This window comes from Brachyhypopomus gauderio, chromosome 12 (genome assembly GCF_052324685.1).
Source record: "Brachyhypopomus gauderio isolate BG-103 chromosome 12, BGAUD_0.2, whole genome shotgun sequence".
Taxonomy (NCBI): domain Eukaryota; kingdom Metazoa; phylum Chordata; class Actinopteri; order Gymnotiformes; family Hypopomidae; genus Brachyhypopomus; species Brachyhypopomus gauderio.
This window is the reverse complement of record NC_135222.1, coordinates 22,110,623-22,126,167: the sequence shown is the minus strand read 5'-3', so window position 1 is coordinate 22,126,167 and position 15,545 is coordinate 22,110,623. Positions and strand designations below refer to the sequence as shown.

The following is a 15,545-nucleotide window of genomic DNA, read 5'->3' as shown; positions in this document are numbered from 1 at the left end:
GCATTCATTTATATACACACGGAAGCTTCAGATGTGTCTAGTATTGGATACGTGTATAAATTAAATCTCCCACCCCTGACTGGAGTGACCTGGTCAGTGTAGTTTCTGAGAGCAGCATGATATAACTTACTGTATTTTAAATTTTACTTTTTTTACATTTATGTCAAATCTGTACATATGTTCCTTGGGCATATCCATGTTTTAATTTGGCAGCAAGACTGAGTTGCCTTTGTTAACCGTATTAACTAACGTCCCATGATTAGCCAGTTAGTGGCAATATTGAGACTGGCTAGGCTAACTTGAGCTGGGCTAACTTGAGCTGGGCTAACTTGAGCTAGGTTAACTTTAGCCAGGCTAACTTTAGCTAGGCTAACTTTCTTGCCAGCCCACCAGACTGAGTCCGGATTGCTCCTCGAGGAACAGCTCGTCACCTGCTAGTCATTGTATTTTTTTTATATTTCACCGAACATTTTATTTTAAAAAAAGATGAAGATTACTGTTGATTTTGAGGAATGTGTCAAAGACTCTCCGAGGTTCAGGTAAGTGTGTTCTCAGTTTAGTTAGTAATCTATATCGGGCTGTTTAGAAACTTGAATAAGGACGTTAGCCTAGCTAGCTAGCCCAGCTCTGCGGGAATGTTTGGCCAAATAGCTACAATAACTCGTCAAATGTGTCGGATTGCTCCAAATATCTGACTTTAATTCAGTTAACGTGGGTAACACGTAATTAAGAGGGTTTGATACTTAATATTAATGCAACAAGACATTGGTACTATTGTTAGACGGCACGAGAGTCGCTCGCTTGCTGGTAGATAAAGTTGAACGCGAGATAATTTGGGATTTGTCATTTGAGAGACATGAACGTGGACAGATTTCGCTGTGTTGTGTAATCATTAAATTAAACATTAAATCAAATGTCTGTCGGAGACACGAGTACGTTTGTGCGGAACGAGAGCAAACGTGGTGCAAGATTATTTACCGCCCACATCTTCTCCATTTGACCAGCTAGCTTACACGAAGCCAGATCGATCCTAATCCGGCACCGAATTAAAAGTATTCTGCTTTATTAATCTAGTGTTGTGTTAAATATTCCACAAACGACTGTAATGTCTCGCAATAGTTATAGGCCTACTGACGTATATGTTGTATCATGGTATAATGTCAAGGAACAAAACAGTTGCATGTGTTTACTACCAATGCATTATGCAAACACAAAAGTAGTTGCATCTTCTGGTTTATTCTTGCCTGTATTCTAAACGGAGGAGATTCAGTCAACTTCATGATCTGGCTTTCCAGGTTTTGTGCACACGCAGCCCTCCCTCTTCCCCTATTGCGCAGGCAGCAACATCCTGTCACCCCAAACGAGGAGCAGATGTTACAAAGATGTTGTTGGCTGGGGGGGAAGTAAATAAAAAACATAAAGATGCTTGTTGTGTAGGGAGCATCCAGTGTCTTCACACAAGCATAAGCTGAAGACTTAAGTAATAGGCGAGGGATAACTCTATGTCCAAGTGGCCCAAGCTTTGCTGTCTTTAGTGGAAACTAGAAGTAGCAAACTTGACAAAAGTTTGACTTAAAAGGGATGTCCACTGACGAACTAGCTATATTATTTTAGCCATTCTACCTTGCTTGGTAGATAACAGTTCATCATTGCAATAAAGCAATTAAATTTATATTGTAGCTGTTTACTCCCTACATACCCTTTATCAAGGTGTCCTAGGATTTAAAGACATCATAAGAGATGTCCTTAAGAAAACCCTAGTTAATGCAGTTGCATTCCTTACGTATGTGTTCAGTGTTTTTGAACAATGTAACAATTTTGATGTAATGTCGTTCATGGTGTAGTTCTTAGTAATGGGCCTTCGATTTTGCCCACCAATCCCCATCAATCTCCTTGGTGTTTGCAGAGTCGCCTGAGATCTTCTCATATTTATATGCGCTGACATCTTGCACAATAGCAGCTTCCCATGGTCATCACAATATCTCCAGATGTTATGCTGTCTTCTTTCCATCTACTGTTTGATTTGGCCTGGTAGGAGGGGAGGAAAAAGCTACGCACAAACCCAGTCCGTGTGGAATCACTCGGTCTTCTGACCATTTGGGCAAAATCCCCTCAGAGTTCCTGCCGGAGAAGTTTTACGTCTTGGGTTACGTTGGGTTTGCTGTTCTAACAAGGCAGCCATATTTAGGCTTCCCTTTGTGCATCTGGGACTGTAAGCTTCTCACTCTACAACTTCATAACTAATCAAAGTATGGTATTTCAGCATTAAAGAAGCCCCTGTTCTGTTCTCAATGATGTTGAAGTCTTTTAGTTTGTCTTTGTTTCCAAACTTTGTTTACAGGTCATTTAAATAGAGAGCTCTGCTGGGAGGTATGATGTCATTGTCAGATGGTCTTTGATGTAACTGTTTACTCCCACGTGGCCTGCAGTCCTGTTGACTTAGCAGTAACTTCAGTAAGGCCACAACTAAGTGCCAGCGTTTGTTTTTGCTTCTTTTTATTTAATTTTTTATCTTTTTGCTTATTAGAGATGCGTTAAAATTGCCATGCACGAAGATAGTTAAGTTAGATTTCCTTTGTGGGTTTGCCTCATGTGGTTTGAAGTCATGTAAAACTATCTTAATACCCCTCATGGACCTGCAGTCATTATCTGCTCTTTCCCAGTGGTGCTCTGTAGCCTGTATTGGCTATGACCACACAGGAAACGTTTGCTAAACAGTAGGACTGGAGACTTGGTCATGGATGTCTGTGCAGCTTTGAGTTTGGCTTGCCGCTGGTATGGTTGTAGGGGTGTCTGCATGATCCTTAGCATTACCCAGTTCCTGTGTTTGATTTGCAAAGTGATGATTTTCGGTTATTTGTGTTTTTCTCATAATCCATGCTATGTTTAGAAACCTGCAATTCTTCTTCCCCTGCTGAAATCCCTCGATGTCGTCACCTCACACCAGACTTTAGTTACTTTAGTCCTATAGGGCCTTAGCTCAGCGAGACCCCGCCCCCATCCCCGCCCCTCCCCCATCTGCATCATCACACCAACAATGGCAGGATGTGTATCACATCTGAAGAGGCAACCCCTCTCTGAACTTTCCCCTGAATGTTACTGCATACTGGACAGTCCCTGGGCCTTTTTCAGGTGCCTTTGGTAGTAGCTACACGGCACAGTGAGGGCTGATCTAGATCAGAGAATGAGATGGAGCGTGGAGGGCTCACAGGGGCACCTGGTCCTGGGTAACTGCGTCTGTGTATGTGTGTGTGTGTGAGAGAGAGAGAGAGAGAGAGATGCTGTGTGTGCTGGCACCGTCTGCCATCCTGCGTGCCCAGGCGAGGTCGTTTGGCAGGAGGCTGGGTGCGGTGCCCATACAACCCTGCTGTACACTCACTCTCTTGACTGGCTCGTGAATACGACAGCAGGATGATATTCACAAATGTGGGTTTGAAGTTGTTTGTTTGTAAAGGAGGTGTGTCCTCCAACCCTGCCAAAAAACACGTGTGAATATCCTACTGGTATTGATGTGGCTGCCTTAACCTGTTTGTTGTGGTTCTCCACATAACCACACCATCCTTCAGGTAGTATAGGTAAATCTCTTCTTTCTTTCTTTTCTTTCCCTGGCTGCTACAACCCACTTTCACACTCTTCTTTCTTTCTGAACAGTCCTTCTCATCGTATCATACACATTCTCATTTAGTACTAACTCTGCAACTCACTTAGTTCTATCCATTCACCAGTATATTTACTTTAACCTGCTCTGTCTCTCATCTCTCATCTCTCTGTGTAATCTGCTGCATACACTGTGGTAGGCTACAGCAGGCTATATTTCCCCCCTGGCTGTTGGACTAAAACTCATTCATCTTAATTGTTCTGGAGAGTGCAGAGAATGGTTCACAACATTTTCTTCACCTTTTTCTGTTTTTTTTTGTAAGAATCAACAATATAAAACAATGCTTGGGAAGTCTTGTTAGTCTCGTGATAATTTCACTGCTGTTTTCAGCCTTGTGGAGAAAGAGTGTAAAAAAGTTGAGTTCCCCATATATGAGGCATTTATGACTGATCAGCAGAGACTTCTATGGTTCAAAGAAACCATTTGAAACGATGTGCCAAGCACAAGACACACCTTCCTGTTTTTTTCCCTCGTTTACTTTTAATGCGCATGTTGAGCTCCACCTACTGTCATACACGCAGCTCAGTAAGAATGTGAGGTTACTCTGTGATGGTTTTTAAGCAGCATATATTTTACCATTCATGTTTTTATTGGACTAGATTTAAGACCTATGATCAAAAAAAAAGTACAGCAGATATTATCCTGTCATTTTCAGCTGCCTCCAAGTTGAGCTTTGTAAGCCCTGGGTATGACTCATTATGACAACAGCGTGCTGCTATGGTTTTAAGCTAATTTAACATATATTGGGCTCGCATCTAATATATTAATTACTTGTATATTAATCAGTAAAATAATTCCCTTTTACTGATCCTTTTTAGATGAATTGATGATTTTGTGGGTCAGACATTTTGGGCCCAGCTGGGCAGCCATTGCTGTAAGGAGAGTGCAGTGTGTGTTAGTGGGTTAGTGGCTAACCCCTCCTCATCCCGCTTGTGAAGTTCCTACATGAGAGATGTTTCCACACTCTCCTGCTGGGCTCGCTGCTGCGCTGTGAGCAGTTCCAGGACCCGGTCAGGCAGGCACCTCCTTCTCTTCCTCATTTCTCCAGTGGCTGCAGTTTCACAAGCTTCTGTCTTCAATTTCAAAATGTAATTTTGATGCACAATGGCTGAAATTCAAGCGCTGCTGTTGTCAGTAATGGCAAATTTGAGCCAGGCCACTTCTTTGACTCTCAAGAGTGCTTTCTAAGACGTTATGAGTATCTGTATGAGTAGAACAGACAGATAATGATAGGAGTTTGTCTTTATGATCTGTTTACCATCAGCATTACGACACTGATGATGCTTATGTGATCTGTAGTCATGCATTGCAGAATCCTTGTCAGTTGCTAAATCTTAACATAGCTTTGAAAATATGTTGTGAAAGACGCAGAGGGGAAAACCGGTGACAATGACTTACTGTTGAGTTGCAGGTCTATGACCTCAAAGCTGAAGTGTAGTGGACATATTCACAGCACATTGGTAATGTGTACATATACTCGTCTGGGGAGACTTAAGGCTTTTTCAGTTTTGTGCAGGGGTTTGCACACTCTGATCTCTGCTTAGAGCAGTTCCCCAAGTTGGGCTCTACCGAGTTCCTGAGTGTCCGTATTTTATCTTCAAGTGCTCCTAGATTTGCTTTAGAGGGCCCACCATCCACAACCTCCCCACACACCAAACTCCCGTCCACACCAACTCCAACCTAACAGGCAGTCACATGCACACCCTCCCCAACCCAACACTGTAACAACCACACCCTCTCCACCTCAGTCAGGAGCAGTATTAATGTACATAGTAAAATAGAAGAGCTTTCACCTTTACAATTCACTGAATAGACCATTTCAATGCCTGTGCATTTATAGAATATTTGAAGTTTTTTGGAAGTGCAAATACTAAACTGACATGGATAGCTGACGCGTCTTCATCCAAACGAGTGGTGTTTGGCTGGGGAGTGTGTGCAGCTGACTGGCCACAGTGGCGTCCCGCCTGTCATGTCCATATCTGCAGGCCTGGGAATGCATCACCACAGCTCTGGGCATTTGGCATCGCTCCCGTTGTTTTCCTGGAGTGGAGGATGGCCCAAGCATCTGTGTGGTGTCATAATAAATGAGTGCTGGAATGCAAATGCTTAGTTAATTAAAGACTCGTTGCTCTGCTTAAGTCTTGGTCCCAAATACAACAAGAGGGCAGTTTTTAGGTCTGCCATGATCACAGAAATATTTTTAATGGCTCGTGTGTAAAAATAAGTGCTGTTTAATTGTTGGAATACAATCATTTGAATACACACACACACACACACACACACCCATAAATAACATTTTGGTAGTTGACTGGACTGACATTTATAGTCTATTTGGCCTTTCCTGCATTTAATTTGGATACACATGCTCTCGACAGTTACAACACCTTCTACATATCGTCCTGTACTTCAGTTTGGACTGTGCTAGTTTCCCCAGAAGCCATTTTTAGAACGAGGTGGGTCAAACAGGCAGTGTGCAAGCCACCTTCCTGTCTTGGAGCTCCTGTGAGTGTGAGGTGCGGTATCTCTGAGGTGCGGTATCTCCGAGTGTCCTGGCAGCACGTGTGGCTCACAGGGGCTGAGCACATCCTCACCGTCCCGCTGGCTGGAAGTCCTGACTTTGATTTTTGATGTTTGATTTTTGTGGTGGTTGCTCAGCTTTATGTTCTGCCACAGACTGACTGTTATTTTCCTTTTTTTTTGCGACCCAGGGCGACCATCGAGGAGGTGGAGGGAGATGTGTGTGAACTGGAGTCCAAGCTGGATAAGGTACATTTAGAACCGAGCGTGCAGTTTCTGCTACTAACCTTAACCTTTCTACACTCTCCCAGCCTGCAGGACCTGCACATGGACCATGTTCCTCAGTCAGGGAGAAGCTCTGCGGCTAATGGAGGCTCAGCAGTAAAGGAAAGTGAGTTAGTGAGTGAGTGAGAAAGCACAGGGGAGAGAGAAAGAGTGGAGAATAGTGAGAGAGCAGATCTGAGAGAGTGTGTAGGGGAGAGTGAAGGAGCGAGCGTGTAGCATTGTCTGGAGGACTGGGGTCCCACCCTGCATCCTGTGGCTGAGTGACTCACGCCACATGCTGGTGTCACTTCCTCCTCACGCTGAGGACGGATATTCTCCCAGACCTCAAGGAGGAGTGGGAGGGCCAGAGTTCAGCAGAGCAGCCTCGACCGTCTCCCACAGCCTAATATCACAGCAGCCTTGTGCAACCTTGCAGGAAATGGCAACTGAAAGATGACACTTTGTACATGCATCGTTTTCTCAATGCTGTGATCTTTAGGTCACCTGTGGGTGTCTAGAGCTTTGGTGGAATGGTCAGGGTTCTGCATTAATAATAATATTTATGGACACAGTAAAGGGTATTTAAATAAATGATAAATGAATGACTGAACTAGGTTGTTAGGGGTAGATATTAGGGGTAGATATGATGTTAGGGGTAGATATTACTTGCCAGTCTTTCAGATTTTCAGATGAAATAACAGTCATCTTCCAAACACACTGCATTATAGTTTAAAGGGTTCTCAAACAGCTGAGCTCTTTTTTTTACTTTTTTTTACTTTTTTTACTGAGGCATTTTACTTTCCCTTTAATACAGCCAGTGTGAACTAAAGCATGATGTCATTAGTGATCTGGATGACTGGTGCCTGACTGAGATTACACTGAGAACAGTGCAATTAAAAATCTAAATATAGGACAAGGATGTGTTCTACAATGGAGTTATTAATTAAAAGACAATTACAGTTGTTTTAAAATGTGAAAAATGTTTCTGTGAATGTTCTATATTAGTTACCGTCCATTTTACCCAATTTTCTTCCATTTTTGAATGACATTCGCAGTGCTACCATTATGGGGCCTAAATAGTTATCAGATGTGATCAAGAAATGCAATTTAATATCTGTTAAATTTGTGCTTCTATTTAAAACAACAGAAGATACTGGTTGGAAAATATGCAAACATTTCTATACTGTTTTGTCTGGTTATGTAATTAAGCTCTTGTATCAAAGCTGAGGTTTAGGCTGCCGTACACCTGTGACCTCACTGCTAGTTTTAGAGCTCTAGTGTCGAGCTTTGCACAGTTTCACCTGTTCCACACCTGTTTCCATGTGTGGCTCAGCTGGTGAAACTCTGCATTGGCATGATCGACGCTGGCAAGGCCTACAACATGGCCAACAGGCAGTTTGTCAGTGGCATCCGCGAGCTGGCGCAACAGTCTGTCAAGGATGAGGTCATCGAGGTGAGTGGCTTTCTTTCAGATCAGGAACCGTGCTCATCGAATGCATAGGTCATGAACTTGTTTTCCTGTGCTTCTGGAACAGGTGGGGCATTTTGGAACTCTATCTGGTTGCTATTTGTTGTAACTTATAAATACTATATTATAATGTAAAAACTATCAGGACCTACACAGACATTTCCTATATACCTCATACAAGAATGTAAGGTCTTAGTTTTTCTGTGAAGGGTTATGATGAATCTCACATGAGTTACATTTGATAGGTTTCTTTTTTTCTCTGGAGCCGTTTGGTGGACACTTTTGTATGTATTTTTGTCCTTAATTCTCCACAGTCCAGTCTCACCAAGTTTGCAGAGAGCCTACAGGAAATGATCAACTACCATACAGTAAGACAATCAAGCCCAATGTATGTATGAGAGTCTGCAAGTGTGTGAATATCTGCAAGTATGTGTACATTTCTCAGAATGTGTGAGCAAGTATGTCATTTTACACACACACTCACTCACTCACTCACTCACTCACCCACCACTTTATTAGGTACACCTGTCCAACGGCTCATTAACGCAAATGTCGAATCAGCCAATCAAGTGGCAGCAACTCAATGCATTTAGTCATGTAGACATGGCCAAGACGATCTGCTGCAGTTCAAACTGAGCATCAGAATGGGGAAGAAAGGTGATTTAAGTCACTTTGAACGTGGCATGGTTGTTGGTGCCAGACAGGCTGGTCTGAGTATGTCAGAAACTGCTGATCTACTGGGATTTTCACGAGGAAATATGAGCACAAATGCCTCGTTGATGTCAGAGGAGAATGGCCAGACTGGTTTGAGCTGATAGAATGGCAACAGTAACTCAAATAACCAGTCATTACAACCGGTGCATGCTGAAGAGCATCTCTGAACGCACAACATGTTGAACCTTGAGGTGGGCTACAGCAGCAGAAGACCACACCAGTCCTGTCAGCTAACAACACGAAACTGAGGCTACAATATGCACAGGCTCACCAAAATTGGACAATATAAAATTGGAAAAGCGTTGCCTGATGAGTATCGATTTCTGCTGCGACATTCGGATGGTTGGGTCAGAGTTTGGCGTCCACAACATGAAAGCATGGATCCATCCTGCCTTGTATCAGTGGTTAAGGCTGCTGGTGGTGGTGCAATGGTGTGGGAGAAATTTCCCTGGCACACTTTGGGCCCATTACTACCAATTGAGCATCATGTCAACACCACAGCCTACCTGAGTATTGTTGCTGACCAAGTCCATCGCTGTATCCACTTTAATGGAAAGTTGAGTGGAAGGAAACAGTGTGGTAGAAAAAGGTGCACAAGCAAACGGTTTAACCGCAGCCTTGAAAGGATCGTCAATAATAGGCCGTTAAAAATTTTGGGGGAGATTCACAAGGAGTGGACTGCTGCTGGAGTCAGTGCTTCAAGCACCACACACGGACGTATCCAGGACGTGGGCTACAACTGTCACATTCTTTGTGTCACACCACTCAAGACCAAGAGACAACGTCAGAAGAATCTTACCTGGGCCAAAGAGAAAAAGTACTGGAATGTTGCTCAGTGGTCCAAGGTGGTGTTTTCAGATGAAAGTAAATTTAGCATTTCATTTGAAAATCAAGGTCCCAGAGTCTTCAGGAGAGGCACACAATCCAAGCTGCTCTAGTGTGAAGTTTGCACAATCTGTGATGGTTTGGGGGAGCCATGTCATCTGCTGGTGTAGGTACACTGTGTTATCAGGACCAAAGTCAGCGCAGCCGTCTACCAGGACATTTTAGAGCATTTCATGCTTCCCTCTTCCGACAAGCATTTTGGAGATAGAAATTTCATTTTCGAGCAGGACTTGGGACCTGTCGGTTGGTCTTGTATAATATTCTAATTTTCTGAGATAATGAATTTTGGGGTTCATTGGCCGTAAGCCATAATCATCAACATTAACAGAAATAAACACTTGAAATAGATCACTCTGTCATTAATCTTTATATGCATTTCACATTTTGTATTGAATTACTGAAATAAATTTACTTTTTGATGATATGTTAACTGATTGAGATGCACCTGTGTATATTACAGTGCTGCTGAAAAGTTTATGAACTTTTTGAGAAGTTTAGTTTCTGTTCTACCACGATTCTCTTATTTTATCACCACTAGTTCTTGTATATGAAGTGTCCGGTTTTGAAACATGGAATTGGAGCATCTGCAAAAGTAAATGAACCACAACTGCATTGGTAAAGTCAATTAGGTTAAAGACTCAAACACATGCGAGTGCTCAAATAATCAATTAAGCAGACCAATCAAATGAGACCATGGGGGAAAATATTTGAGTCACACTGATTAAAAGTGAGAGGAAGCCACTGCCGTGCCAAAGTGTAAAGCACATGGATCAACTATGCCAAAAGGTAAGGAGACACCCAAGGACACCAGGAAGAAGGTGGTGATGGCCCAAACGATTCCTGATCCATCCACTATAAGGCAGATAATTTACAAATGGAGGCACTCTGCATCACCACCGCTCTGCCCAGACCTCTCTGACACGTGGCTCTAGCAGCATGCTGGTGGAAATGTGAAGGTTTGGGCCTGCTTTTCTGCCTCTGCACCTGGATGACTCCATATTATCCAGGGAACCAGCAATTCCCTAGGCTGTCAACAGATTCCTGAGCAGAGTCCCCGGCCATCAGTCAGGGAATTGAAGCTGTGATGTAAATGGATTATGCAACAAGACAATGACCCAAAGCCTTCCAGGAAACTACCGAGGATGTGCACTCTGGACTGACCAGTCAAAGTCCAGCCCTCAATACCATAGAAATGCAGTGGCAAGACCTGATGCGGGCGGCACAAGCCAGATGTCCCTCTGGCCTCTCCCAGTGGGTGGAGCTCTGCAAGCAGGCGTGGGCAGAACTCCCCAAAAGCAGATGTGCCACAAGCTACTAACTAAAAGACTTCCCATCCTTTTGCAATTGGCAGATTTTCAGTTTTTTGAGAGTGAAATTAACTTTGTTCAAGAAATCATGAAAATATATTTTACTTGGAAGGTCCACTTTACAAATTGAGATTTTGCATGTTTTGTTCGTTTTTTTAATAAAGAAAACAACTATGTTTGGGTGGTGTGTGTGTGTGTTTGAGTGTTTGAAAAATGCTGCAAAGAAAGAATGCTTAAAGTGTTAATTTGTCAATTATCAAAATACACTATAAATGAACAAAAAAACCAAATGAGTCTTTGATTTGTCCATTCAACACAGCATAGGTTCAAGGTAGAGTTGCTCAGGGATTAAGTAGGATTATAGTGAGACATAAGGTCAACCAATTAAACCATACAGATGGTGGGGGTCATTTCTATGTGTATGTGGGGGGGGGGGGGGGGGTACTGCCTTGGATTGCTTGAAGAGACAGAAGGATTTGAGCAAGACTGTCCACATAAGATCTGTGGTTAGCTCTCTCCAACATCCAACAATCTCAATGCTGAGTACCTTCAAAAACTGTGTGCAAGTGTTCCTAGAAGAATTTTGAAAGAGTGTGTGGACACACTAAACATTTAACTAGTTTAGATTTGCTTTTTGTTAATTGATAAAAAAAAAGCGATTAAACGTTTTAAATTGTTTTTAAAAGCATTCTCTGCAGCATTTTTCCACATCTGCCTATAACCTTTGCACAGTACTCTCTCCTTCCCCCCCGTCTGTGTGTGTGTGTAATATATATATATATATACACACCATCTATACATTTATACATAAATTGCACACACACCAGTGTTTTATTTGTCCTTTGTGGTGAACTAAAACATATTGTGAGTGTGGAAAAGAGAAGTTGTGGACATCAGCTGACAGTTAAAGTTCTCACCGAGTGGGACACATGATCTTGAGACCAGAATGGTGTATGATTTGCATGCTCAGATACACATTCATTATTTCTCTTTGCTGTGCTCTGTTGGTTTATGCCACTGACCATCCACACATTCCTGACATATTTCTTTGACCAAATCAGACGTCTGATTCCCTGATTCATGCTAGAGATAACCCTCCTACAGTAGCAGTTGTTGTAAGTGTTGTTTGGTTCTTGTGTGGTGGTTTGGGCCCGAGACACTGGTGCCCAGTCCCTGATCCAGTTCTCTCTGTTCACAGATCTTGTTTGATCAAGCGCAGCGTTCAATAAAATCACAGCTTCAGACTTTTGTGAAGGAGTAAGTATGCTGAAAAGTTTCGTCGCTTACACTCCAGTCTCGCTTTGCTGACGCTTTCCTGTTTTCATAAACACTGCAGTAATTGTCAGTTAGCACCACAGAGTTCTTGTTTTTCATGTCCGATTGGATGTAAAGTGATGTATAGAGGATCTCTGATTCTCACACCAAAGGTCAAATTTCTACCCTGACAATTCCTCTTAGCCGTCACAGTCAGTGACTGTTGTCGATCGCGTGCTGCTCTGTGGTCCTAAGCGTCGGCTACGTTAATCATGCGGATGTGTTGTGGCCCACAGGGACCTGCGGCGGTTTAAAGAGGCCAAAAAGCAGTTTGATAAGGTGAGCGAGGAGAAGGAGGCAGCGCTGAGCAGGAACGCCCAGGCGCCACGCAACAAGCAGCACGAGGTGGAGGAAGCCACCAGCATCCTCTCGGCCACGCGAAAGTGCTTCCGCCACATCGTCCTGGATTACGTGCTCCAGGTAGCAGCTGCACCCCGACACACCTGTAGGTCATTTGGGGGCTGGTCCTGGTGACTGGGGCTGTGGTGAGCTCCTCATGACATACGGCTCATTCTGATGAATTACTCTTGACTACACATCTTCATGCAGTTTCTTTATTATTCTGCCTTTGTCAGGCTGAGCAGTCTAAGCACTTTATTGTGCTGAACCTCCTGCTGTAGGGTTTGTGCTTCATTTCCCTTGCTGTAGGTTCCCTGCTGTGTGTGCTACCCAGACCTCCGCCAAACACCTCGGAGGTTTCTTGTGGTGTGCTCAGCATATGTCAAGTTCCAGCCCTGCCATTTTGGTCTGTGGGCCTGGACGCACAATACAGTGGCTCATGGCTACATGGATGACTATATTAATATAATAGTGACATTTATTTACGTTAATATAGAGATATATTCATGTGCTTTAACAGCTGGAGTTGTATGTATGTGTCTCACTTCAGGCATTGAGATGCACACACACACATCCAGTGTATCACAGGCATGAACACTTCACTGTGTGTTTTCTAAACACTTGTAACACATGGTGCTTTTTGTAATTGTGTTGGAATGCCCTGACATTGTATGGGCTAGTGCCTGAAGGTAATTACTAGTGCTGTGTCATATCGTTGTTCCAGACGACAATACTGTGGAGAACCATGCTAAAATACAACACACACTCCCTCTACTGACAGAACACAAGTACAGCACATTTCTGAAGTTTGGGAACTTTTGGGCAAAAAAATATCTTATTGGTTGTTGTGAAAAGGGTTTTGAACCGATCATACTGCCTTTAAGATTAGGTTTTTATCACAGATAATTACTTGTGAATTCTTGACTTTGAGACAGCTTTGAGCTGTTTAGAACTTTCCCATTTTACATTTTAGAGCTTCTGGGAAATACTTGCATACATACACACACACACACACACACATGCTGAGATCATGCTGAGCTTTGTCTTTGTCTCAATTCTCAAACTCAGAGCTCCTCTTAAGATTTGCAGTGGAGTGTTGTTTAATAAACAATAATAATAATATAATAAAACCTTTCATTTGTGTGCCCTGTCCCTCTCCAGGTCAATGTTCTCCAGTCCAAGAGACGATCAGAAATACTCAAATCGGCAAGTACACTGTCTCCCCGTCTCCTCAGTGTGGTAATCATAAATGTGATCAGTGATGTCTCTGCCATCCAGCGCTCCCTCCTCTGTTGGTAACCTTCGGTTTGTCTTCACGGTTCTCCTCTAGATGCTGTCCTTCATGTACGCCCACCTGACGTTCTTTCACCAGGGCTACGACCTGTTCAGTGAGCTCCAGCCCCTCATGAAGCACTTGGGTGGCCAGGTAGGTCCCGCCCCACACAGCCCCTCAGCTGAACACCGTTTTCCCACAGGAGTGTTCACAAACGCACAAACGCACTTGTGTACACCGCCATGGAGTGACGGAGGTGTCTTCGTGTTTAGCAAATGTCTGAAGTAAATGAAATATACAATATGGCGTTTGAGTTTGATCAGTGTGTAATACAAACAAATATTAGTAAAATCATATGGAATTAGGTTTGAACAAACTTTACTTGTGACCAGTTTAGTGTGAATATATGAAGTTTCCTAAACACACTCACATACCCCACATATACAAGCAGAGCTTTTTCCTCATTTCCTCGTTTACATTGAGTGGGTGTGGTGGACAGTTGCTGCAATTGCTGCTCCACTTTCCTTTTTCGGCTCCTCTGGGGCTGCTGGAGGGGCTCCTCCCCCCCCCCGCTGAAGGGACTAACCCCCCACCCCCCGCTGGAGGGACTCCTCCCCCCCCCGCTGGAGGGACTAACCCCCCACCCCCCGCTGGAGGGACTCCTCCCTCACCGCTGAAGGGACTAACCCCCCACCCCCCGCTGGAGGGGCTCCTCCCCCCCCCCCGCTGGAGGGACTAACCCCCCACCCCCCGCTGGAGGGACTCCTCCCTCACCGCTGGAGGGACTAACCCCCCACCCCCCGCTGGAGGGGCTCCTCCCTCACCGCTGAAGGGACTAACCCCCCACCCCCCGCTGGAGGGACTCCTCCCCCCTGCTGAGCAGCATGACTCTGAGAAGGGGAAGTGGAGTTCTGGCAGGCTAGCTGGGTATTCCCGCACTGGGAGTTGGACTTAGAAGCCCGGCGTGTGTGTGTGGCTCGGAGCCGGTGTGAGCGGAGGGCTTAGCGGCGCACAGGCAAGCCAGGCAGGGTGTGGGCACGGGGTGCTCACGGAGAGAGAGAGCTCCCACACGCACCTCTGCCATCATGAGGCTAAAGAAGGTGGAGTGGCTCTGCAGACAGGCGTGGAGGAGCTGTCAGCAGGTTGGTTTATCCACATACTCGAGCCTGTCCAACCTGTGCTGCTTACACTCGTCAGGTGCTGTTATTACAGAAAGAGATGATGGGTTTTTAGGATTTGTTCTTTACAAGATTGTTGGAATGTTATTTTACATTTTAAAGAAAGTATTAGTTTGTGTGATACAGGATTTAAGTAGTACAGGATTGTTTCAGCAAAGAAACCGTGGTAGCAGCGTCAGGGGGTCCTGGGGTTGGAAACCCTGCTCAAAGATGTTTAGGGGGACAGTGGGAACTCATAGCCAAGCCTTTTCTTATCTTACATCAATGAGGGTCAACCTGCAGAAAATACCATGGCTGTGTTATGATCATCAGATGGGTGTAAGGTACATGTCTCTGGTGTTACTAGTGGGTGTAAGGGACATGTCTCTGGTGTTACTAGTGGGTGTAAGGGACATGTCTCTGGTGTTACTAGTGGGTGTAGGGGACATGTCTCTGGTGTTACTAGTGGGTGTAGGGGACATGTCTCTGGTGTTACTACTGTGTGTAAGGTACATGTCTCTGGTGTTACTACTGTGTGTAAGGTACATGTCTCTGGTGTTACTAGTGGGTGTAAGGGACATGTCTCTGGTGTTACTAGTGGGCGTAAGGGACATGTCTCTGGTGTTACTAGTGGGCGTAAGGGACATGT

General features: G+C 44.2%; 1 protein-coding gene across 2 annotated transcripts in view; it reads left to right on the top strand.

The window, feature by feature from the left end:
• Positions 1-88: 88 nt before the first annotated feature.
• LOC143528232 (arf-GAP with coiled-coil, ANK repeat and PH domain-containing protein 2-like) overlaps positions 89-15,545 on the top strand; it is a 34,769-nt gene continuing 19,312 nt past the window's right edge. Inside the window, exons 1-8 of one of the 2 annotated variants that reach the window (XM_077023850.1) lie at positions 89-539; positions 6,367-6,424; positions 7,773-7,892; positions 8,222-8,275; positions 12,012-12,070; positions 12,364-12,547; positions 13,628-13,672; positions 13,797-13,892. In XM_077023850.1, the coding sequence (XP_076879965.1) occupies positions 487-539; positions 6,367-6,424; positions 7,773-7,892; positions 8,222-8,275; positions 12,012-12,070; positions 12,364-12,547; positions 13,628-13,672; positions 13,797-13,892 (669 nt within the window). In that variant the 5' untranslated portion in view covers positions 89-486. The remainder of the gene's footprint in view (positions 540-6,366; positions 6,425-7,772; positions 7,893-8,221; positions 8,276-12,011; positions 12,071-12,363; positions 12,548-13,627; positions 13,673-13,796; positions 13,893-15,545) is intronic. The other variant, XM_077023849.1, reaches the window with a different exon arrangement.